The 26,482-nt window shown below is 40.7% G+C and overlaps 1 protein-coding gene across 11 annotated transcripts in view; it reads left to right on the forward strand.

The window, feature by feature from the left end:
* The window catches only part of GTF2A1L (general transcription factor IIA subunit 1 like), a 409,851-nt gene that overhangs the window by 143,850 nt on the left and 239,519 nt on the right, over nt 1-26,482 (forward strand). For all 11 annotated transcript variants that reach the window (XM_075595852.1, XM_075595846.1, XM_075595845.1 and 8 more), the window contains one exon: nt 9,996-10,573. In XM_075595852.1, the coding sequence (XP_075451967.1) occupies nt 9,996-10,573 (578 nt within the window). The remainder of the gene's footprint in view (nt 1-9,995; nt 10,574-26,482) is intronic.

Here is a 26,482-nt window from a genome sequence, read left to right on the forward strand (position 1 = left end):
ATGTTTTCTTATCTGGCCCCTTTGGGGAACAAGTTGAGGAACCTGTTTTAGGGTTACAACTTCCGCAGAACATGGTCTGGAGATTATTTCAGCATTTATCCCTTGCATTTATTAATATATTAAAATTTTTCAAAGTTACTGCAAAATTCTGCCTGGAGAATAGGTGGTTTGCCTCACATGATCATCAATTGGGTACCTCTGAGGTCTGATGGCCAAACTATATCAAGAAAATGTTTCTAGATGCTCTCTCAGGTTTTTTAAAACAAAGACTAGGGGGGTCGATGTGCTGCCATTCCGGTGGGCATTTCATTGAGCTTATGTCCTTCCTCGTCTTCCCTTAATTCAGTTGATAGACAGGCACTATCATTATTTCTGTAGATTTGTCGGATTGGCAAAGATGGGTTTGGTATCTCAATGGCAATGCTTTGATCATAAAGCTTTCTTTTTTTTGTCCAGAATCTGCTTTTTCAAGTACCATCTTTATTCTGGAGGCCAGGGTCATGTGTAGGATGATTAGCCCAAATAGGTTCAACTCAGCCCTCTTTCCAAAACACAACAAGTCCTGTATATTTTCGTCACTTTATTTAGGGAAAGCAGCATTAAGGACATGCACTTGTGGATGAGATGTTGGTGTTTGAATAATGTCTCTCTGTTGGTGATTTGTAGTAAGGGCAGGTGAAAAGGATAAGGCCCTGCCACTAGAGCAATACAGAAGGTACTCACTCAGCCAGTGATGAAGGTGGAAAAGGAAGTGTAAGTGTATTCTGGGTAACAAGATAGCCTGGGGACAGACCATCTATCAGCAAAGCAGAGGGGGAGAAGGCAGACTAGCCCACTCTGAGGGAAAAGCTGAGGTTGCTTTAGCAACTCACTGGCATAAGGCAGAGACAGGGATTGCAACACTGTGTCTATCACACAGGCAATTGTATGTGTGCACAGAGCAAAACACATGCAGCTGGAACTGAGAATCTGACAGGCAGAAACTGCAAAGGAAAGGGGGGGGGGGGGGTGAAACAGAAATGTGATTCTTGTTCCATGACAATCTTGTATAGGTAACTACTCCCAGCTCCAAAAATAGCGATACAGAGACTCTGAGAAATTATCTGAGAGACTCAAAAATGAAAAGTATATGACATATGAAGTCCAAAAGATGGTTCTAAATCCGCAGCAAATCAGGTTATAAATTCTTGGGCAAATAACATAGCCTATTGTGTACAATGAAGGACTGAACTAACAGGGAAAGATGGACCCAATAAGAGAGTAGCTAGGGAAACTAGAGCCAGCCTTGAACCTAACCCTTAGTAACTCATTAGCATAAATATCTCGGTCCTAGTTTCTGCATCCCTTAATGTCCAAAGATATTGAGATATAGCTCTCAAGGGCTGGAGAGCCTGAAACATGTAGGAGATTTTGTTTTTTATGTTAGTTTGTTTTTAACAATGTAATTCAATAAACCTTTTTTATTTTTTGCTACCTCTGGTGAATTGATCGGTGCTTTCTCTGGGTTCCTGCTTTTCCAAGGACCAGTCTGGGATCCAAATTTAGCCAAATTAGTGAGAAAGTGGCTGTTTAGTAGCATAACCAAGTAGGCTTGGCAACATATTAATCTAAAATGGTAAATACCCTCCTTAAGTAAGGAAAACAATCTACAGCCATGGCATTCTGTAGGATGTGGAGTGCATTGTCCACTTTTTGTAGAGGAAAGCTCTTGGATCCACAAAATTCCTCTATACTGTATGAATAATTATGGACTTTCATTACACAAAAGTTGAAAAAAATTACAAAATAAGAGTTATTGGAAGGTTCCGATCTTGACATTGGGGTCATTTCTGAAGGCTAATTAGAAATCCAATTGAGCAATAATTATATTGTAATGAATGAATCTGTTATCAAAGGCAAAATGTCATAAAAATACAGTATAATTGTCTGATCTTTCTTATATTATATCTGATTGTATGTTCAATTACATTGGAGAGTTATATTGACGGTGCAGCTGTCCTAAAAGGTTAGAATAGGCAGAAACCCTGTTTAGGTTTGACACCTAGTGATTATTGACAACTGTGACTAGCTGAGAGTAGAGGCTATGACGAAAGCTCTGAGAATCTTCCAGTCCATACTGTATTTGGTATTCTATGTATAGAATACGTGTGCTGTTTCTTATGAGATCATATCAGTTTGGAGCTGCAGGATCTAATTTGGAATAGAAATATATATTAAGAGAGCTGTTTCAAGGAATATTATCTGGATAAATACACAGTAGTGTAGGGCGGGAGGAAGGAGCAGCACATCTTGATACCACCATGATGTGAGGACATACTGTAGGATTTCACCATGAAGAGAGAAAGAGACTGGTTGAAACCAAGATGGAGGGAACATAAGTTTTATCATGACATTAAGATCCACTCAGAAACATAAAGAAAGCTGTGCAACCATTTTTAAGAATCCATCATTAATTTGTAACGTCAATTGCCATTTTGCACTATTTTTATGTAAGTAATTATCTTCGAAATAAACGTTTTGTTTTTATGTGATGAACCAGAATTACTAAGGTCTGCTATGCTGGCGTAATTATGAAAAAGACGTAAAAGAGAAAAAATGATCAAGACCAGAATTTAGGCAATCATTGCAACATTGGAACTTGACTAATTAAATACTGGTCCGCCCTTTGAATTCTTGCTCATTGGTCTTCCTTGTGACAATGACCGTGGCCAGGAGAGTAGAGGAGCTATTTTCTCATGTAAAGCACCTTTTTATTTGCACTTTTTTCCAAGACCAAGGCGTTCTAAAGACATCAAATAATTTACGTTTTTTTTTTCCTTCATATATTATTAACATAAAGTGCTATTTGGCTTTTATTTGAAGGAGAAATGGTTCTCCCTACATTCTTGTCCACTTCCTTCAAATAATGAGTTTGTCTTGCACTGCCACTTATTTAAGCTTCCACAGATTGTACATTTGTGTTTGTTTCTTTACTTTCAGTGGAAGTGGAGAAAAACTGTTTGCTCTAGATCAAATAGCTTAACAGTACAGTTTAAATTAATTGCGGAGAACTCTCAACTTTAGGAGTCTTTAAGCAAGCCTGAGTTTATCATTAATTTATAGTTTGTGATAATTAGCAGTTTGATTTGGCACTACTATTACAATTGCCTAATCACTCCAAGACTAGCGTACCAGGGATCTCTCTCCCCTTTTTCACACGATGTTAGTAGGGCTCATTTTATGCGTTCTATCATCTGACAACCTTCATACAGTATACTGTACTTACCTGATTTATAGTATAGAGAGCGTTCTCGGTTACATGCTCAAGCTATCCTACTAAAAGGTAAAGATAGGATTCCATTAGTGGATACATTTACCTGAGGGGAGTTACACAGGTTATCCCTGGGTCAATCCTAATTCTACCCTGCAACACATTGCAGCTAGATAAGATACTACCATCTATCACTACCTAGCTCATTTATTAAGGACAGGTGTCCAGCCTTCCTTATACAGTATAGCTGTACCTAGACAGGACAGCAATACTGTACTTCATTTTTCTTTTATTGTTCCTGCATGTTGTCACACTTTTACCCCTGTATATAGATTTTTTTAATTTACTGTGTAGATCTTAATTTATACTTATAATTCTACCTTGGCATTTATTTTATACATTATGAATTAAAAGTATATTTTTATTCCACCTCTATTATACAATTATTTGACTGAGTGCAGTATACAGTGCTTTCCTCCTTAGTTGCTCAGTATAGTTGAAACAATGATTTCAGTATATTTTTTCCAAGAATAAACTGCACACACTCCTATTACCATACCAGTTGCCATCCATTCTGCATAATCAAACCTTTATTGAAACAAAAAAAGTGGGTTGCATGCTGTAGGTCAACTTCAAACAATATTTTCCTCCTCTAGTTTATTCCTCTTTTGTGTCTTTCTCCCTTAAGTTTTACATTTCTAATGTAATACCAGGTTATTTAGATTACAGTACTAAACTTGCTTAGCTTGCTTGACGGTCCTCCCTAATAGCCAAGAAAGTGTCCATATAGAAAAGTGTTCAAATGGAATGGGCTTAAGGATATTTCCAGTGTGCTGCCAAGTTACATTTTTCTGGCATTGATTAGAAATTCCATTAGTTTATTGGACTCTGCCTATCTGTTATTTTTTAAAATGCTAAATAAAAACAGCACTACATCAAGCTTTAATTCCTGGCCTGTTATTTTTTGTAATACTCAGTTGAGTATTTGTACAGTATCTGAATAACTGGGCAGCTCAGCAACTGTGCGCCATTGTACCAACCTGTCGACATTTCCTCCAGTTATGCGCACTAGAATCTGGGTGAATATGTCTTAGTCGAGGGAGAGGGTAAATATGATCTATAAATAATTTTGTGTTGTGGCTCAAAATGGAGGTGGAAGTTGCAGTGGCCCAAATTCTCTTCCATGTGCTTTAAAGCAGCAGTCCAAGCTAACAGTTGTTATTTTTATTTTGCAAATGGTTGCTATAGAAACAAAAAATGGTAGTTTAAAAAGTTGTTTTTAAAAAAAAGTATTTTCTCATAGTACAGAACTGATTAAATTAAAATATTGCTTGGACTGCAGTTTTAATACACTTTTCGTGAAGTGCATAGTGTTTTTTTTGTGCTGGAGTTATTTTGAGATTTTCAGTTTCATTATTTTGATTGTCACTAACAGTGTATTTTTCCATGCTATCATATTACAAATGTAAAGTAATTTCACCAAGAGTAGTATCCCACTGCTGTACCTTTTTTTAAGTTGTATATTCTTTGCTAATTTGTCTAAACCACAAATCTGACACTGAAATTATGTGCCTTTTGTGAAAATCTGGAAATTTGTAGCAGATCAGTTTTGCGACCCCACCACCCCCATAATTTGAAATGGGGGGTTCTCATGCAGCTAAACTACTGTATTTTTAGATCCTTATTAATCTGTACGACCCACAATATTTGTCTGTATTTTTTATTTTTATTAGGTGATTTAAATACTGGCAACTAAGCCGTTAAGAATCTCAAGAACTGGGTGGTGCTCCTAAAAAATTAATGGTTCAGCTCCCCTGGTTTGCATTATGTAAAACAAGGAACAAAATGTAGCCTGGATTACTGCTTTACTGTTTTGGACTCTGGCCAGGCCTGGCTGCTGGTCCTCTCGCGGCCGAGCCCCCAACTCTCCCTCAGCTGTAAGCCTCTGTCCCTCTGTCCCACGCCGAGCTTCCAGTGATGCTGTGCGACGTGCCCCTCTGACATCAGTGCACCGGAAGTAAGCGTGGCCCAGCTACCGGCGCGGGCTGACATCGGCAGCTCGGCGTGGGATAGAGGCCTGCAGCTGAGGGATAGGACTGGCAGCCGGGCCTGGCCAGGGGTTGGGTCCAACTTGAAGCGCCGGCTGCCGGGCATCCACAGCCATGGACCTGGCCTTACCATTCACAAGGTAAGTCTGTTTTAAAAAATATATATATATGTATTGGTGGAGGTGGGGGTCTTTGTAATATCCAAACACAAGGAGGGGAAAAGGGGAAGTGGAGGGGGAAGGAATACCCTCGCTACTGCTTGCTGGATGTGGCTATGTGGAGGTGCTACTATCAGGGGTAATGTCAAATAGAAAAAACAGAGAGAGGTAGAACCCCAAGGAGAGCACTCTACCAATGTGTAGCCAAAATGTATCAGAACCTAGTAAGGTGGGTGAGTAATGAATTAATTAAAACCAGAAACTTTAATTGAGTCTTAACTCTAAATATAAAATAATATGGGGAACACTATAGGTCAAGTAAAATACTAATGATAGCCAGTGTACAGTGAATTAATATTAAAAATGAGCAAAGCAGACCACAATAATCTCTGTACTGTAAAGCTGAACCTGCCAGGTTATGACGTCATCGCGTCAAAGGGGCGGGATATGCGCTGGCGGTCGGAGCGCCTCCTGCACCCAGTAGCTTCAGCTGCATGGCTGTGCTACCGATGGTATCAACTTAACTTTTAGCTATCACCAGACGCACCGAGGCTGATACTAGAGAGCTCCTGGCATGCTGCCAAAGGCGCCCAGCCCCCCACATACAGTAGGAGGTATGTCTGGTGTGTTATGAGCAAAGCATTGCGTGATTCCACTCCATGTTAACAGGCACTACTTGTGCACTGTTTTAGATTAATACTGATTCAGTCAATATATTCTCTGACATGTGTGTGAGTGTATGAATTTCGCGAATCTACCACAATCCATGTTAACAGGCACTACTTGTGCACTGTTTTAGATTAATACTGACACTGATATGGTGTGTATGTGTGTGTACAACACTCACGCACCGCACTAACACCAAGTGGCTTATACATATAGAGAACCACCATGAACAGGCACGGCTTTTGGCATTGTTTACACAGATAACTGACTCTGTGGGCTGTGTTACCGAAATAGGCACAATACCACTAACTTGTGTGTACAATACTCACGCACCATACTAACATCAGTGGTTTTTGTACATAGAGATCCACCACCAACAGGCATGCTTTTGGCATTAATTACACAGATAAACTGACTCTGTGTGCTGTGTTACTGATATAGGTACAATACCACCAACCTGTACAAGTAACCAGCTATACCTGTATACTGCTACGTGTATGTGTGTGTACAACACTCACGCACCGCACTAACACCAGGTGGCTTATACATACAGAGAACCACCATAAACAGGCACGGCTTTTTGGCATTGTTTACACAGATAACTGACTCTGTGGGCTGTGCTAGCGATATAGGTACAATACCACTAACTTGTGTGTACAATACTCACGCACCATACTAACATCAAGTGGCTTTTGTACATAGAGATCCACCACCAACAGGCACGGCTTTTGGCATTATTTACACAGATAACTGACTCTGTGTGCTGTGTTACTGATATAGGTACAATACCACTAACCTGTACAAGTAACCAGCTATACCTGTATACTGCTACAGTCAGCGTTGATATCGACATGCTGATTTATGCCATACGACATAGTACAAACTAGACACTTACCGTTACCTGTTTTGACCTATAACCATCCTTTGGATCTACTCTACACCACTAGTGTTATCGTGCGGCCATATCCCAGACTCTGGGTTTACAGTACAGAGATTATTGTGGTCTGCTTTGCTCATTTTTAATATTAATTCACTGTACACTGGCTATCATTAGTATTTTACTTGACCTATAGTGTTCCCCATACTATTTTATATTTAGAGTTAAGACTCAATTAAAGTTTCTGGTTTTAATTAATTCATTACTCACCCACCTTACTAGGTTCTGATACATTTTGGCTACACATTGGTAGAGTGCTCTCCTTGGGGTTCTACCTCTCTCTGTCTTTGTAATATGCATTGTTTTTTTTTTTTGGTTTTTTTCAAATATGGGTTGGGGGTATATATGTTTTATATGCATTGGGGCTCGGTGGTGTATTTTTTAATATGCGTTGGGGGTGGGGGGATGTATTTTTTTAATATGTATTGGGGTGGGGGTGTATTTTTGAATATGGGTTGGGGGTGTATTTTTTAATATGTGTTTGGAGTGGGGGTGTATTTTTTAATATGCATTGGGGGTGGGGAGTGTATTTTTTAATATGCATTGGGGGGTGGGGATGTATTTTGTAATATGCATTGGGGGTGGGGTGTATTTTGTAATATGTGGTGGGGGATGTATTTTTAATATGCGTTGGGGGGTGGAGGGTGTATTTTTTAATATGCATTGGGGGGTGGAGGTCGTATTTTTTTTATTATGTATTGGGGTTGGGTTTATATGTATTTAGGATGTGGGGTTTTTTGGTATGTATTTTGTGGGGGGCATTAAGTGAGACTGGGGCAATTGACGGAAGGTGGGGAGGAGAGAGGGGGGAGGGAGTGTGTGAGGAAAAGAGTGAGTACGCGTGAGACTCGGGAGGGAAATACATGGGAAGAGGGTGGAAAAGAGGGCTCATCGTTACATAGTAGATGAGGTTGAAAAAAGACGTACGTCCATCAAGTTCAACCTATGCTAAATTTAGACAACAGATACTTTATCCTATATCTATACTTATTGATCCAGAGGAAGGCAAACAAAAAAAACAGATATCCAATGATATCTCATAAGGGGAAAAGAAATTCCTTCCTGACTCCAAGAATTGGCAATCGGATTAATCTCTGGATCAACATCCTTCCTATGTATACATATTTGGTATATCCCTGTATACCTTTCCTTTCTAAAAAGATGTCCAAGCTTTTTTGAAAAAATCTATTGTATCTGCCATCACAGTCTCAATGGGTAATGAATTCCACATTTTAACTGCCCTTACTGTAAAGATCCCTTTCCATGGTTGCTGGTGAAATCGCCTTTCCTCCAACCTTAAGGGATGGCCCGAGTCCTTTGTACTGCCTGTGGGATGAATAGTTCTTTTGAAAGCTCCTTGTATTGTCCCCGACTATATTTGTATATAGTTATCATATCCCCTCTTAGACGACTCTTTTCTAATGTAAATAAATCTAATTTAGCTAGCCTCTCCTCATAAGTTAGATTGTCCATCCCCTTTATTAATTTGGTGGCTCTTCTCTGCACTCTCTCTAGTTCCATAATGTCTTTTCTAAGGAGTGGTTCCCAAAATTGTACTCCATATTCAAGGTGTGGTCTTACTAAAGCTTTGTAAAGGGGCATAATTATGTTTACTTCCCTTCCATCCATTGCCCATTTAATGCAAGATATGATCTTGTTTGCCTTTGCAGCTACTGCATGACTTTGGACACTCGTGAAGTTTGAAATGGGCGGGGAGCTTGCTATACCGGTAGGGGTGAGGAGGGGCGGATTTAACTCTAGTCCTGGGCCCCGGGAAATCTGTCAGGGTCCCTGCCCGTGACTGTCACACAGCTCCTGGAGGGGAAAGGAAGTGGGGATGTCTCCACTTCAGTTTCGGTCAGACCGACTGCTCCATTTGTGCGGTATGTCTGATCGTGCCCTGCAAAAAGAGCATAACCAGATACGTTATAAGGGTACAGAAAAGAGTTATACAATATTGCTTTTTAGTAGTATAAGGTGAAGTAGTGTGGAACTGAACCACAGATTTTGCTATTGCTGTCTGTAAGTAAGATCTATTGTATAACTCAGTACATTTCTTCTTCTTTGGTCGCAAATGTCCTAAATGCTTTACATTTATAATTCAGGGAGTTTTTGTCATACAGGTCTCTTATCTGGTGGAACTATTACTGTATTTTTCTTAGTCGTTAAACTATTGCTCATTCCTTTTATTTCATCAGTCTATAACACAGATTATTTATTTTTAGTTTGAGTATATACTTCATTTCTAATTGATACTTTTGCATATTATATTCCTTCAGTATGCATTAATCTTTTCTGGGGAACATGTATAATTTCTAGTTGGTGTTGTATGAAGCTATGTTGCTAATTGTAAGTAGAACTAAGCATGAATGAGTATGAAAAATACATGTGCTCAGAATTAATTTTATTTAGCCCACTTATTTGAAAAATGTCCATGTTGTATCTTCTAAAACATGTAAAACTTGTGTTAATTCTTTGATTTACTGTTTAGGAAGTTTTTATAAATTATTTAATCTAAATGTTTTTTCTTGTTTGACAAAATATACTAAAAGCTTATATAATTTTGCAAACGAAAACAGACTTAAATTCATCCTGCCAGGATTTGTTTTCCCTGGAATTATCATACTAGTTTATTGCTGTCATTTACTTTTTTTCCCCATTCGAAACATGTACAGGGAGGTCGCAGTAGACCTAATAAGCCTGCTTAAGCCTAATTTTGCGTCTTGATGTGTTTGCAAATCACTATTTTGCAACATTATTCATATGTAATTTTCACATGACTATTTCAAAATAACAATTTTTAAGCTTATATACAGTACGTGAATGTAATCGAAGTGACCGTCTCATTTTATTGATGTACCGTATAAAATATATTAAACTTCAAATAATGACATACTCAAATTTTGACATCAAAATGTTTATCTTTTTGTGTTTAGGACAGCTTTACAAGGTAACCGTACCAGTAATGGTAACTCAAGCTCCAGGAGGTCCAAGAATTATTCAGCAGCCAGTTCAACAGTTATTTCAACACCTTGTTCAGCCTTCTGGGCACACAATATTCAACCAGTTCAATGGAAATTCTCAAGCAGGGCAAAAACAGCAGCAGCAAGAGGCCCTTGTTGAAAGATCTGCAGAAGCACTTAATATACATAAACCGAAGACCGCTGGAGCAATGCATTTAGATGATATGGATGGGAATTCACTTCTTAATCAGTCAGCTTGTATTCAGCAACATTTTGCCAGTAACCTGCCTAATCGGCTAAATAGTGGTTTAGAAGAAAATAATTTTAATGATATGCCGCCACCACCACTGTTTAGTCCAAGCCAGACTGAATTAACCTTGGTTGATAATTCTGAATCTATGCTGAATAACTTTAACATGACTCAGACAGTTCAAGGGCAGTCAACTAATGAATGTGCAAGACTATTTAAATCACAGGTTTCTGACAATGTTGTGCAGCAAATACTGGATGATGATCTGAGTGAAAACATATCCATACAAGATCATAACGAGGTGAGATTAATTTGTTTAATTTAAACAAAGACCTTGATCAAGATAATCGTATTACAAGACGCATACTTTGGATTTTAAATCTTAAGTAAATATGTTTTATGTAACATGGAGCATTTCTTGAACTTTTTCCACTTTTAATTAAATAAGCATGGCTTCTGGTATATAAAGTACTTGTACTAATTACCCTATCATACTATATTTGGAAACTGAATGATTAAAAGTATGGGCTGCAAAGTGCAATTATTTTAATGTAGCTTTTATGTTGGCAGGATAGGTGATGAGCAACTGTTATTGCTATGCAGCTGTATTTTAAGATTGTACGAAGTTGCGTCTGCCTGTTCAGGGCTAAAACAAAAAAAAATGTTTTTAATGAGAAAGATTAGAACTTTGAGGATGTGTGTAGAAGTCTTTTTTTTATTTTCTTCTTTTTTTCCTCCATTACCTGTAGTTGTTATTTACACAAACAAATTAATCTTAACTGTGCCAGGTAGACCATTCGCTCCACCATAGACCATTCGCTCCACCATTTTTCTTGTGTTGACTAACATGTACATTGTTTAGCATACAACAAGGAGTGGTCTGTCAAATTCATTGTAGCAAATACAGTACATCTTTTGTTTGTTAGTAATATGTTAGGAGAGCATTAACTTGTGGTATGTTAGGAGAGCATTAACTTGTGGTAAATGATCACAGCCTCTGGGCTGCAAGTGGATGCTTCTATCAACTCTTAGATTTGATGGGGCAAAAAAAGTTAAATAATTCAATAACGCTTGGAATACATACAGTATAAGTCTATCCTTATGTAAAAGTCAATTATCAAATAGGAGTTATGGGGCTTTACAACAGATGGCAAAACTAGGTGGTTCTTATCTGCCATTAACTTCTAAATTTCTCTATAATTAGCATGTTTCAAGTGGAAATCTCAAAAGACTAATAGAATTATTAGTCTTCTAGAAGACTAATTGACCCAGAAGAATAATGGGGAAATGAACCACACATATCTAGAGGCTGTATGAATGTTAAATACATGGTATAAAATGCTAAGTATCCAATAGGATAGCACTAATTCAGGAGAGGTCGACCAGCCTATTTAGAGACTGGATATTTTCTATAAGCCAGTGGTCATTGAACAATGTAATGTATGTACACACAATGGTTCTAGTGACCAAGAATAGAAGGTTCTGTGATGTACAGTACAGTAAAAGGAGAAAATGGGAACTGGATTAGACATCTAAAATTAAAGAAATACAGTATAAAACTATAGGACTATATCACGCAATTAAGGGATTTATACACCAGGTTGGTAGCGACGGGAGACAAGGGAGTAGACTTAACAAGCGCTCAGCGCGATCAAACACATTGCTACAATGTTTGTCCAGCGTTGGAGTAGGACAAACAAATTTGATTCTGCTGATCGCTGGCGCTTCACGTGAGCGGTTTGCCGAATGAGGGCGAACAAGCTCCATGATGTAATGGCCACGCCCCCTATAAACGCAACTAGCAGGGCACAAATCGCCAGAGCAAAATGAGCGCTTTACGTCATGGAGCTGCAGCGCCCTCGCATTCACCCTGGCCACAGCCTTAGACAGAGCCTTTGAGGAGGTTTCCAATATGGATAGATCTATTTTGTTTGACAGAAACCTAAATAAATCATCTAATTTTGACACTCCCCTGTTCACCACCCAATATAGTACACAGGTCAATCAGATCAGATCTATTATCAAGAAACACTGGGAGATTCTCTCTATAGATACGATACTTAGACCAGGGGTGCGCAAACTAGGGGATGCAAAATTCTCTGGGGGGGGGGGGGGGCGCGGCGATTACAGAGGCCTCACACTCTTCCCCGAAGTATTTAAATTAAATTCCAGGAGAGTGCGCGAGGCCTCAGTATGTTGCTTACCTTGTCTCTGGTGGCTTCTGGCGACACATTGCCCTGGTAACACAGTGTTATATGAAAATGCTGGGTCGCATGATGTCGTGACGTCAAAACGCAGAAGACAAGCCTTAGACCACTGGTACAATTGGTGCACAAGGTGGGGGGTTGGGGGGAAGGACATACAGAATAAGAATTCTAAACCAACAGGAGGAATTTTGCATCTATTCCCTCAAAACAAGGTCACCTCTTGCTTTGACTATAGATTGAGACCTTAGTTAGCTTCTGTGACTATCCCATTCTTTGTGATGTTTGTTTTGGTTGGTATTGTATGATTATATATTGTGACATAGTCCAAAGATGTTAGGCAGCTTTCTGCCCCATTTTAGGTCAGAAAGTGCAGGAATAGTTAAAAATGATCCGTTCCACATCTTCCCATTAACTCAGGCAGCTGGATGGAAAATCCAGACCACAGATTACAATGGCTCTAGTTCTCCCTCACCTGCTCTTCTAATCACATGCACAGGTACTTAGAGCAGAGAGGTTTTGCATTTCATTCTCTCTCCTTAGAGCCTGGAGGCTGGGGGTATCGCTGCTCCCCTGTTTCCAGTTTCGGGGTTGACGGCCCCTCCAAGTATCACAGTCCCAGAGGATTTGCCGGACACCTGGGTCCGAGTACCCACCACAAAACAGATAAGCCAAACAAAGATGTATTACTGTTTGTAATGGACTATGCTGTATCTAGTGACCCTAATTGAGAGGGCATTGTTTTAAACTGGGGGAACCAGGTTAGTTGGCCCAGCAGCAGTTAGAGGCTGATTCTATGTGTAGTTAGATCCCTGAAAGGGATAGGATTTTGTTTATATCATTTGGTTTCTTTTTTACTTGAAATAACAATGTGGGAAATACTGTAACACTGAAATGTGTGAACTGCTGAATGAAAGTATCTGAGTACCTCTAACCTTCACATGTTAAAGCTGCAGTACATTACTTGGATGAAAATAAAGCAGGCAGAAGCCTGAGTTAAGCAGCTTAATACTTTGCATGATCCTGTTTTTGTATTAAATAACCCTAGAAGACTGTGTCGGGAAGAACCCAGACAGGCGTCGGCACTACAAAAGAGGGGCGTTTGTCACAATATATATAAATATATATATATATCAAGGTCCTGGCTTATTTGTAAGATTTATATATTCATCCCATGTTTTGTTTGCATTATAGTTTTGATCCGCCTCTTTTATCTGGGAGGATCTCCTTATCTCTAGGCCAAAATATGATCTCTTGCTATTATTGCCATTCTTGTTTTTAGTATGATGGCTTATATTGCCCTTATGCAAACTGTTCTTAAGTATATACTGTACACACAGTTAAGGTGTCCTTTGAGCACCAATATTTTTAAGAACTATATCAATACCATATGCTTTCTATATAGATAGTCTGAGGGACTCATCCTGAGTTGTTTGTTAGTTATTAAGACGAACTCTTCTCAGTATGCTTACTATGCGTAATTTTTAATATTGGAACATATTGGCAATTGGGGAGTTTACATCAAGCTTCTCTGGCTGGTTATATATGGGTATTTTATTACTATTTCAATTGACCTCCCTTACACTTTTTGCATGGAAGCTGAATAGTTAGTTAGGTGTAAAGTAGATGGAGTTTCCTTTGTATGTGGAGTTTTTTTTTTTTTTTAAAACAGTAGTACATAAGGGATTAATGTTAACATCTTCCAGCTAATACAATGCTGGCATTTTGTTCTATTTTATATTTACTTTCTGAAAATATGGTAAATTTATGATGATATTTATTTGTCTGACTCTCCACTCCTTTTAGGGGAGAGGACAGTATTAGTGAGGTAATTTTTTTTTTTTTTTTTATGCCAATGTGTCTCTTAGTACTTTTTGGCTTTGTTTTACCAATTGTCTTATTAATTCCTATGCATAATCCCTTTTGTTTTCTAATACACAGTAGTATCAAATGAGCAGTATCTTTCAACAATTTTCTTTATATGAGAGGAATAATTTTTTATACTATTAATTTTGCTATCTTCTGTTTATTTTGTTTGTTCAATATGTTTGTGTTCAATAAAGTTTATTAATCCTCTTGGTCTCAGCTGAGCCAGTAGCCAATAGAGATTGATCTCATGGGCACATTATTGTGAGACGGCTCTTTTACGGGTCGCCGGCCCATAACGTTATCACTACATAAAGGATTTATAAAAGTACTATGTTCTATATGTATCGTGCATTCATGTGCGAGATGCATAGGGGATGCATTTATCTCTCGATGTAACTCAATAAATTAGATTGTTTACTGGAGTCACTTCTTGATCCCACTTTTTTGCCTTCACGATTATGCTCCGTTCTTACCCGTGCTCAGCTTGATCTAAACTTAAAGCCAAAACTTAAGAATAACAGGTCTTGGATGATCCATGGATGCCTTTAAGCAAGTATAGAATACTTGCAGTGTAGATACAGGTATGTATTTTCATTTATGCATTATACATGCCAATGTTTTGTTTGTTTCCTTGCAGAAATCGCTTTGGAATGCAGGGAATTAGAATGCAAGAATAATATCAAGGCATATGTTCTAATAAATATTGTCAATGGCAACAAAGACTTTAATATTAACTTATTTAATTATAAGAACAGTTGTTGTATGCTCTGCGTTGTGTTCTTATGGTTCCTTACCAGGGTTAACCACATGTTTTTTAAAGTAGACTGTTCACTTCAGTATGTTGATCACAGCTGTTTGTTAAGCACATTTGGTTATATTGATGCATCATTCATTGGGATTTGTCCGTGTCAATTGATTCTCTGGTCCAATTTAAGATATGACAATGGTGGTCTAAAGGTAGACTGTGAGGACCCCCACCCAAACATAATCAAATGTTGCTTCATCGGCCAGGGTCTACCAAGAATGAATCTCCGGCCTTAATAATGCTCTTTTAATATAGAGCAGTGGATCCAAGCTCTGGTCGTCAAGGACCACTATCAGTGCAGGTTTTAAGGCTATCCACTCCTTAGCACAGGTGTTTATAACGTGCACTGTTGGCGGTCCTTGAGGACTGTAGTTGGGAACCTCTGTTTTAGAGGATATGTTAGTGCTAGTTGTATGTTCAAGCCTTGCTGGGTTGTGTGGTCTGTGGGTTATGTCTTATGAACTAGACCGGTTTAACCCCAGGCATTACATTTGGGAGTATGTCGTCAGCCTTAAAAGTATGCTGCACATGTTGCCAAGTCTTCGGCGCATTGAAGACCTGTAAAAGCCAAAAGAGTTAACTACAGTATGTCTCTGCCCGAAAGTCAACAAACACAAACTTTTTGGAACACATGCTGTTTAAAACTTTTTGATGTTCAACTATGCTATTTAATTAACACCGTGAGCAAAATGTGGTTCCCTGAACGGACTCGAAGAATGTGGGAGTCAGTATCTTTCCCATACATACTTTGTGGTGAGTAAAACAAAATTGACAGAATTCCATTTGGCTTCCGTATTTATCAAGGTTATTGTAATATATTACATAGCATTGCAAGATTCCCCAGGTCTCCATAACTTATAATGGTGCAGTAACATATGACAAATATTTAACTTGGATACAATTCTGAACATACAAACACATATTTTTTTTTCCAATTAACTTTTCAAAATAGATTAAAAGTAGGCCACCTAATAAAGACATCTTTGTTTTATATCCATAATGAATAATAATAAAATAAAAAGTTTCTCTCTCGTCCACCATGACAGTGTACACAAAGGTAATGAAGGGTTTAAACCCTCCTGCAACCTTCCCTGTAGGCCTAACCACCCACCCTGGTGCAACAACCCCCTTCACCCAGCCCCTCTGTCCCCAATAAACCAGGTACTCTGGCTTAACCCCTTACCTGTAGCAAGGGGTTTCCATAACGGAGCCTGTAACTTGGGAAGCAGGGGGTCCTCGGACCTGAAATTACTGTGGTTCAGCTCCGGAGACCCTTTGCCACAATATGTTCATAAAATGAAAGCCCCGCGATCGCCTTTTAGAGGCGCGCAGGGAGAGTGACTGATTCAGTCTCACTCAGCGCGCGTCTCTTACAGATAGGTGCAGCCCGGTAAGATTCACACAGCGTGGATCCCATTCAAATGTATGGACCCCTGCTATTAATCCGATGCAATGGGCAATTAAGTCTCCCTACTTGCACTGCGTGGCTTTGGTTCAACCACGGGATGTGCCAGGAGGAAGCAACAGAACCGGAGGCTCCATCTTTAGCTCCTAGCCAGTGGAAGGCAGGATGCCAGGATTCCATCGTCTGCAGACCGTGGAAGATCAGCTGCATCCTCATCATGCATTCAGATACCCGCAAGCAGACAGAAGCCCCAGATACAGCATGGGCATCAACCTGAATTTCTGGTCGCCGTAATCGGAATTGCCCTAAACGCTGGCACAGGAGATCTCTCCGGTTTGATTTTGGTGCTAAAAGTTATTTTAAGTGGAGTTACCTTCTGTTTGCTGGTTCAACTACTGGAAGGTATTTCTTTACAATTAAGCTCCTCGAAGGAGCATATAAGGTCCAAGGGGAACAGTTGAGTCCTATATTAACCAGTATACTCTGCTGTTGCTGCTTCATATGTCTCTTATGTAAGCCCCTATTGCCTCTCCTGAGCAAAGCCTGGCATGCGGAGGCTCTGAGCAGGTGGCTATAAAGGCTATAGCCAAAACTAAGCATTGTGTTGCTGTGTGTACACCTTTTTATATGAAGGTAAATTACCGAGCAATTATGCTAAGAAGGCTTGCCCGACTGTATTAAGACTATTGCATGTGAAGAAACCCATTCTCAATCAAATGAATCCGTTTTCCTGTTCCCCACATTGCAGTGGGTACTAATTAGGATTATTAGCTCCTCCCTCAGCATAGGTGGGACAGGAAACTCATTTGTAGGGACCTGGTCTGCAAGGCTCCTGCCTTTCCCTGCAGAGATAGTATGGTTTCCTGTCCTACAGCATACAGTAGTGTTTATTTTAAGTTGCGACTCACCAGGGCTGTGTTAGTGCGTTTCGGAGGATTAAAGAGATTTTTTTTTTTTTTTCACAGAATGATTATAGAACCTGAATAAAGCAAAGGGTCGCTACACAAAGCTTTTAGGTGAGTCTCTGGATAGTAAAATTATTGGAATATAAAAGAGGGACTAGCAATTGAGTGAAGAATTGTTTTATATATGCTCTGTCTTTGATGCAGTAACTCTGCAGTCATGGAGAGGAAGGTGGCTAAGAAAGCCAGGAAATGTGCATCTTGCAATAAATATGTGCGGCTTCAAGTAAGCCAGTGCTCGAAGCAAAGAAATTATACAATGAGAGCTCAAGTCTGCGGCCAGGGGCCCAATGACCAGATTTCTACTCTCCTATCCTGGATGAAGGATACAGTCACTCCCATTAGGGTTAAATGGACCCAGAAGAGATCCAGGTCCCAAACAAGCCCATATAGGAGGATCTTTGTCAGAAGAGTCTGATGTTCTTTAGCAGTACCTGGAAGGAGATGCTTTCCAAGATGTATCCCTTCTTTTCACAAAGAAGTCAAAAGTTGGGAAAATTTCTTGAACGTGGATGCTACAATCACCCATATTGCAGGAAAGTTTATATTACATGTGGAAGATGCAGTGGCGTTCTATCGACATTATCAAAAATCAAGAGGGCGACCAACCTTAATAGCAGGAGCGTTGCTGGATATAGTGCGCCTGTCATGGAGAAATATGGCCCTGTCAGTGGCAGCAAGAAAAGCGCTATTTGACTTGCAAGAACAAATTTGATCTCTACGATGGTGAATTTCTATTTGGGAGAAAACTAGACCTGATAATAGCGAAGGTATCGGGAATGTGCCTTTTTTCTCAGGAAAGAAAGCAAAAATTAATTATGCCTCAGCAAGACAGAATGCCTTAGGCCTCGGCCAAGGTTCTGGCGGGCAGACGGAGGCGCGCTGACGCTCGGGGAAAGCGGGTGCTTTCCCTGGCCTTAGACAGTGCGCCGTCCGGGGGCGTGTCGGCGGGCGGGCCAGTGACGTCACGGAGCTGGTTCGCCCTCATTGGGCAAACCGCTCACGTGACCAGCCCTGCGCTCCGGCAAGCAGATTCATACTATTCTGACGTCATCAGTCGGAGCGTGACCTCGTGGACCTCATCCCCACTGTGCTGGATACAAGCTGCGGACGGCATCCTTGAGTGGCATGTTTGCCCTTGCATATTGTGAGTGTGAACATTGCTGCTTTTTATCATTGTTAATAAAGTTTTATGCGGAGTACACTAGGCTGTCTTTATTTTTCTCTACCTACGGCTGCTGCCGTGCATGCTGCTCCTGCGAGGACGCCGATCAGGGTGAAGGGGGCCATCTTGGGAACCACGTGGGGTCCGTGGACATCAAGGTGAAGAAGAAAGGAGCAGATTCTCTCCCCTGAATCAACAAGAGTCTATCTTGTAAGTAGGGATATTCTTCTCCTGGTTAGGGTATTGTAGTCTATATACTGCGCAATGGTGTGTTTTTGTTTTTATTTGTAATTACAGACATCATCTGGGAAATCACACCTGGAAGAAAATCTACCTCATTACATCTGTTGGTGTATTACTCCACTATCAGGACTGTCACTCCATCCAGGACTGTCTTTTGATATGGTATTGTGATCATCATTTTTTGCGCCAGGGACATTATTTTTGTATTTGTAAAGTTCTAGGTGGATTGGGTAGTCCTCAGAGGGTAACTCCAAGTAGTTTCTGCAAATATTTAAAAACAAAGACACACCAATTGCGCAGTATGAGAGGCAACGAGACCCTATCTAGAACAGGAAAAACCCTACTTACAAGATATAATCTTGTTTGTTCAGGGGAGAGAATCTGTGTTGGGCCACGTCTTCACCCCGATATTCACGGACCCCACGTGGTTGAACGGGATGATTCTCCTTACAGTGGATGATGAGCTCACGGACACACCATGAACAGCAACAGCCGATAGGGAGGGAAAATAGAACACAGCCTGGTGTAATACGTAACTACACTATAATACACTTTAAAAACAGCACACTGCTCACACTTACAATAAGTATGGGGGGGCGGTACAACTCACGAAAGCCGTCCGCAACCTGCTTCCGACCAGACAAGAACGGAGACAAACAAAATCACACGCGGCTCGCCGATTGATGACTTCAGCACCACTGGTCACTTCTCCGGTGTCAGATGGTAACAGCAGTTGGTCGGCACGCACGCACAATACTAAGCTCCCTACGTGTTTCGTGACTGTGTCACTTCCTCAGGGGATGGTGGAGCTTTGTAGATACAACACTTAAATACAAGTGTGATGAATAGACTTGCCCACAAATGGGCGGGTGCACTAATGATTGACAGGATGCCGTAGGGACAAAAAACAGTGAGCTGTAAACTACAGGTCAATGACCTTAGGGACAGATTCTTGGAACGAGAATATAAGAGGCATGATGTGGATTTGGCTATCTCTGAGGTAGACAGAATAGATTGGACCATTCTTGTCTCCAAGGAGATAAAAAAGAGACACAAATCCAAAGAACAGGATCAATTTCCTATTTTCATAACTCAGTATAGTGGTTTGGCTCCTGTTATATCCCAGGTATTTAAAAGATATTGGGGTATCCTTCAGAGGGACCCAATTCTTAAAAACTGCCTTCCTGACAAACCCAAAATAGTGTATAGACGGGCCAAAAATCTAAAGTCCCAATTGTCCCCTAGTTGTCCCATTGACAGTCTTCGAGACCGTCATGTTACCTGGCTAAATGACCTTAAAGTGTACTACACGTGTTCCAAGTGTGTTGGATGTAAACATAGTGTTAAAAGTAAATCTTTTAAATCCAATGTATCGGGGATCAGTTATGATATAGAGACATTCATTAACTGTAGGACTGATTTCTGTGTTTACTTATTGCAATGCCCATGCGGGTTGCAGTATGTTGGCCGAACTGGGAGACCCCTTAAGCGGCGTTTTGCCGAGCATATATATAATATCAAAAGGGGCCTTGAGACTCACAGCGTCTCTAATCATTTCAGATTAAAGCATAATCAGAACCCAGATGGCCTAACCTGCATGGGCATTGATAATCCGAAGTCTAGTTGGCGTGGGGGGGGGGACAGGCTTGGCATGGTATCCAAAGGTGAGAGTTATTGGATATATGTGTTAAAAACCCTGTCTCCCCTAGGCCTTAATATACAGTAGATTTTGATTTGGCAGCATTTCTAAAAGATCCCTAAAACCTTCATAGTATTCCTTTTCATTATTTTATCTTAATTCCATTAATTTTATAAAGCCATATGTTTTATATTTTTATTAACAATGGGTTGTTATTATTTTATTGTTCATTGGTATAGTGACAGATATGCAGTGTAGGGCGCATATGACCCCAGCAGCGTTCCGTTATACATCTCGCTGTTTTTTGTCCCCACGGCATCCTGTCAATCATTAGTGCACCCACCCATTTGTGGGCAAGTCTATTCATCACACTTGTATTTAAGTGTTGTATCTACTAAGCTCCACCATCCCCATAGGAAGTGTCACGAAACGCGTAGGGAGGAGGAGCTTAGTATGGTGCGTGCGTGCCGACCAACTGCTGTTACCATCTGACGCCGGAGAAGTGACCCGTGCTGCTGACGTCATTAATCGGCGAACCGCGTGTGATTTTGTTGGTCTCCGTTCTTGTCTGGTCGGAAGCAGGTTGCGGACGGCATTCGTGAGTTGTACCACCCCCCCATACTTATTGTAAGTGTGGGCAGTGGGCTGTTTTTAAAGTGTGGTTACGTATTACACCAGGCTGTGTTCTATTTTCCCTCCCTATCGGCTGTTGCTGATCATAGTGTGTCTGTGAGCTCATCATCCACTATAAGGAGAATCATCCCGTCCAACCACATGGGGTCCGTGGATATCGGGGTGAAGACGTGGCCCAACACAGATTCTCTCCCCTGAACAAACAAGATTATATCTTGTAAGTAGGGCTTTTCCTGTTCTAGATAGGGTCTTGTTGCCTCTCATACTGCGCAATTGGTGTGTCTTTGTTTTTGTATATTTGCAGAAACTACTTGGAGTTACCCTCTGAGGACTACCCAATCCATCTAGAACTTTGTTGGTGATTCCATCCATCTACCTGGATTATCTTTCAATGCAGGACTGTCATTGGAGTATAGTATTGTGGACATTAACCCACTAAGCGCCGGGGACAATTCTTTTGTATATTCATCTCCAACAGGCAGAATTATGCAATTGGGGCATAATTAAAAAAAAAAAAAAAGTGTATGTTTTTGATTTGATGGCGAAGTACATGTGACGCGGCTGGTGCTTGAAATTTCAACCTCATTTGAAAGCTCGAGTTGCAGCCGCAAGAACGCTACACTTCGCCGCCGGTGGTCGTTTTCTGTTTGAAAACTCCCACAGATCACAGCAAAAGAGTGGCGAACGTGCGCGGGCATGTCGCATCGCGTTCTGTTTGAGTGAGGCTTTAGATGGTCAAGTCAGGTCTCTCTAAATGTCTGGATGACCTTGCTGGGGAAATGTGCTTCAACGCTACGTGTTGTCGAGTGGGTTAGACTTCACATAAGGCCACTCCAGAGACATTTTCTGAATCAATGGAACAAAGCTCCAAGGTCCTTACATCAAAGAGTATGTCCGTATCCCTCAAAAAAGTACAATTTGAAATGGGGAATCGGCAGAAACTAGAGAACATATTTTCTATCCAGGAAGAAACGTCATTAACGGTCACCCCAGATGCCAGCAGGTCTGGTTGGGGAGCATAGATGGGTCTTATGTGACACAGGGAAGTTTGCCAAAATCCTACAGCAATCTCTGCAAATATGCTAGTTACATGCATTTGGGGGGAAAAAAAGAACCTCTGTTCTTTCAAGACAAAGTTCAAGACATTAAATATAAGGATAGAATCAAACAACCGTCCAACCACGAAATACATTGCGAGGCCATGGGAAACACAGAAGCACAAAGCATCTAGTTCTGGCAGTATCAATTCTTTCTGGGGCCGATCGCCATTTCATCTTTTTTTTTTGGCATTTCACAGTACTTGACCCCACAATACAACGGCCGAGGTTCTGAGCCAAACAATCATCCAGAGAGAATGGAAACAGCTCATTCTTCGATGGGGACAACCCAAAATAGATCTAATGGCAACACATCAAAACTAGAAGGGGTAACATTTCTGCTCAAAATACTCCCACCACCTCGCCAGCCAAGTTGAAGCTTTAAGTTCAATTGGAACTTCGAACAAACATGTTTTTCCTACTGATACTGTACCTCTTATAGCGAAGATCCTAAAATAGATGAGAGACTGGGTAGTAGCAATAATACCTTCCTGGCCAAGGATGCTATGGTTTCCCCATCTGGTGAATATGGCACTAGATTTACTTTGGCATCTTCCACGGTCTCAGAAACTTTAGAAAAAAGGACCCAGCACCCAGAACCAAAGAAATTGGTCTTTCTGGCATGGATTGAGGGGCATGAGTTAAGTAAAAAGGCTGTTCCGACAGAGAGATATAAACACTGTGACATAGTCCAAAGATGTTAGGCAGCAAAGGGAAGCTGAATCCTTGAACCAGGATAAAGAGGCTTTGGTTTCTGCACTCCAAGCTGCCCGCCATGATTATGAAGTCCTGTGGCAGGATTTGGTGACGGAGCGAGAATGGAGCAAGAAGGAGCGAGAATGTTGGATGAAAGAGCGAGAATCGAACGCCGAGTTACAGAGGTGTATACTTCCAGCTTTACAGGAGTATGAGGCTTTGAAGAAAACAGAGTCTCTCTTACGGAGTGAGCTGGAAGAGGTGACGACTAGTCTGGAAAAGGCCAACACCGTAATTGCCAGCATGTATGAAAAACAGATTAAGTATGACAAATTGATTGCTATCCTAAAACAGAAATACGGGAAGGCTCTACAAGAGGTTCATGCGCTCAGCACAGAGGTGCAAAACTCACGCCTGGAGGGCCACGGTCTGAACACAGAGCTGGGAATGTTGAAGCAAACCCATGAGATTGCCCTAAGTGAGTTAGAGACTGTAAAGCAAGAAAATGAGTCTGAAATTGGAAAATTCAGATTTGACTGACCAAGCAGAAAAAGTGAAGAAACAGTTGACTCAGGAAAAATTAGAAGTGCAGGAAGCACTACAGAATGCATTGATGCACACTCAGAGCCAGCACCAGGAAGAAGTGGACGCTCTGAGAACAGAATTGCGACATGTATGCACAAAACAGAATTCTCTCGTGGAGGAACTTAACGTTTTGAAAAAGGAGAAAAGCATTAGAATAATTCAGAAGCGCTGCAAAGCTCTTATCCAAGGAAGAAGGGAAAGAGAAAATTATCGGCGTAAACGCGCCGCAACTATCATCCTACAGGCTGCCTACAGAGGGATGAAAATTCGTCAGTTCAATCGCCGGAATAAAGCAGCCTGTGTTCTTCAATCATTCTACAGTGCCCGCATGGTACGAAACAGGTTCCTCATTATGAAAGGAGCAACTATAAAAATCCAGTCTCTGACTAGGATGACACAGAACAGGATTCGCTATCAAACCCTGAGAAATGCGTCACTGGTTATCCAGCGGTACTTCCGCCTGAATAAATGTAGACCTCAGAAAAGAGAGGTCCAAGACTACATGCCTGCCGGCTGCAAAGGTAAAATGCCACCGGGTACAGCCGGAGTTAGTGAGAGCCCCATCAAGGTGAAGGTGCTCCAGGTAATCAGTGCTTCATCTTCTAAGTACCATATAATTGCCCCAGAGGGGAAATCCCAAATCTCTGAGAGTGATGGTCGTGAGAAAATACATGACAGTAAGAAGTACCATAAAGGTTCAAAGGTTGCAAATCAAAAGCGACGAAGGTCAACGCTGGCCTTGAATTTTTCCGGATCTCGCCACCCTGGGCCACAATATAAAGACAAAGACTATCCGGGCCCAGAGTTCCGTCAGAAGCTAAAGAAACAGTCCAGTCATTTGCAGTTTGCAGCGGCCTATGAAATAAAGTCAGGAAATATAATGGACTGGAAGTCAAAGAAAAAAAAAATGTGTTTGGGGAATTGACCGATATTTTTTTGTTATTACACGTGTGGACTATGTCACGGACACCTAACTATGCAAATAAGCTATTGTAGTTAAGGTATATTAGGCCTCTAGAATAAGCATTTTGTCAATATTACAATGTTATATTGGTTCTCTGTGTTGAAAATGTAGCTAAACTACAAATTAATATACAGGGTTGATGGCCCTTTTTGTTGGTAAATATATGAGGTTCATATTCTAGAGTAGAAAAACCCAGGGAGGTAATAGAAATTGTCTGGTTTTGTGAATATATTTAGCATATCCTGGGTTGTAAAAATGTGTGCTAGACACTTATTTTTCAAAATAGTTCCCTAATAGAGAGCAACAAAATATGTTTGCCAATTATAGTCTCTTATGACGAAACCTATTGTCCATAATTGCCGTGGAAAAAGTTCATATTCGTCACATGTGAATACTTAATGTTGTACTGAGGAGTTAGCTCAAGTATTTCCGGTAGGACGCTCACCCCAGTGAGGTCCATGGCCGCTCACCCCAGTAGGTGTGAGCTGGGGAGGGGGATATGTGACATAGTCCAAAGATGTTAGGCAGCTTTCTGCCCCATTTTAGAGCAGAAAGTGCAGGAATAGTTAAAAATGATCCGTTCCACAGCTTCCCATTAACTCAGGCAGCTGGATGGAAAATCCAGACCACAGATTACAATGGCTCTAGTTCTCCCTCACCTGCTCTTCTAATCACATGCACAGGTATTTAGAGCAGAGAGGTTTTGCATTTCACTCTCTCTCCTTAGAGCCTGGAGGCTGGGGGTATCGCTGCTCCCCTGTTTCCAGTTTCGGGGTGTACGGCCCCTCCAAGTATCACAGTACCAGAGGATTTGCATGGACACTTGGGAGCGTGTTCCCACCACGAACAGATAAGACAAAACAAATGTTTACTGCTGTTGCTAAAAGACTGTGCTGTATCTAAGTGACCCTAAATGAGAGGGCATTGTTTTAAGCTGGGGAACCAAGTTAGTTGGCCAGCAGCTGTTAGAGAGACTGATTCTGATGTGTAGTTAGATCCCTGAAAGGGATAGGATTTTCTTTATATAATTTGGTTTCTTTTTACTTGAAATAATAGTGTGGGAAATACTGTAACACTGAAATGAGTGAACTGCTGAATGAAAGTATCTGAGTACCTCTAACCTACACATGTTAAAGCTGCAGTACCCTACTTGGATGAAAATAAAGCAGGCAGAAGCCTGAGTTAAGCAATATAATACTTTGCATGATCCTGTTTGTTGTATAATTGACCCTAGAAGACTGTGTCGGGAAGAACCCAGACAGACGTCAGCACTACAAAAGAGGGGCGTTTGTCACAACACTAAGAAAGAAAATGGTCAACCTCGTCTATTCAATGTCTGGCTCTGTTTTCAGGAATGAGGTAGAAACATGAGCATCGACTGTTTCAATCCTTCCTCTATCACCCTGGTTGCATTTCTACAGGCTGGGTTTATGAAATGCCCTGTCCACTTTATTTAGAAAAGATAAAGCATCATTGGAGCTGAGCTTTCTATAGGTGGACAGGCACCTGAGACCTCAAATACAATGTATTGTACCGACATGGGATCTTATGTTCGTGTTGGACACACTAGTACAGTAGATCTTTTACCTATTCAATCCTTTGCATCAAATAACATTAAGGCTATTATATTAACATACTGTAGAAGACAGTGTTTGGTAGCAATTACATCTGCAAAAAGAGTTGAAGAATTGCAGGCTCTCTCGGGCAGAGAACGTTCTCTTGTTTTTAAAGTAGTCCTAAGACCTGCATCACTTTTCCTTCAAAAAGTTGCGTCCTCATTTCACCTCAATCACGAAAATCAACGTATCATTCTGCCGTAATCCTGCGTATACAAATGAGGTGAGACTACATACAGTACTGTCGCTTACATGTAGTAATGTGTTTTTGAAGGTAAACCTACTCAAATTCAAAAATACAGAAAATCATTGGATTATTTATAATCA

Source organism: Ascaphus truei, chromosome 4, assembly GCF_040206685.1.
Source record: "Ascaphus truei isolate aAscTru1 chromosome 4, aAscTru1.hap1, whole genome shotgun sequence".
NCBI classification, from domain to species: Eukaryota; Metazoa; Chordata; class Amphibia; order Anura; family Ascaphidae; genus Ascaphus; species Ascaphus truei.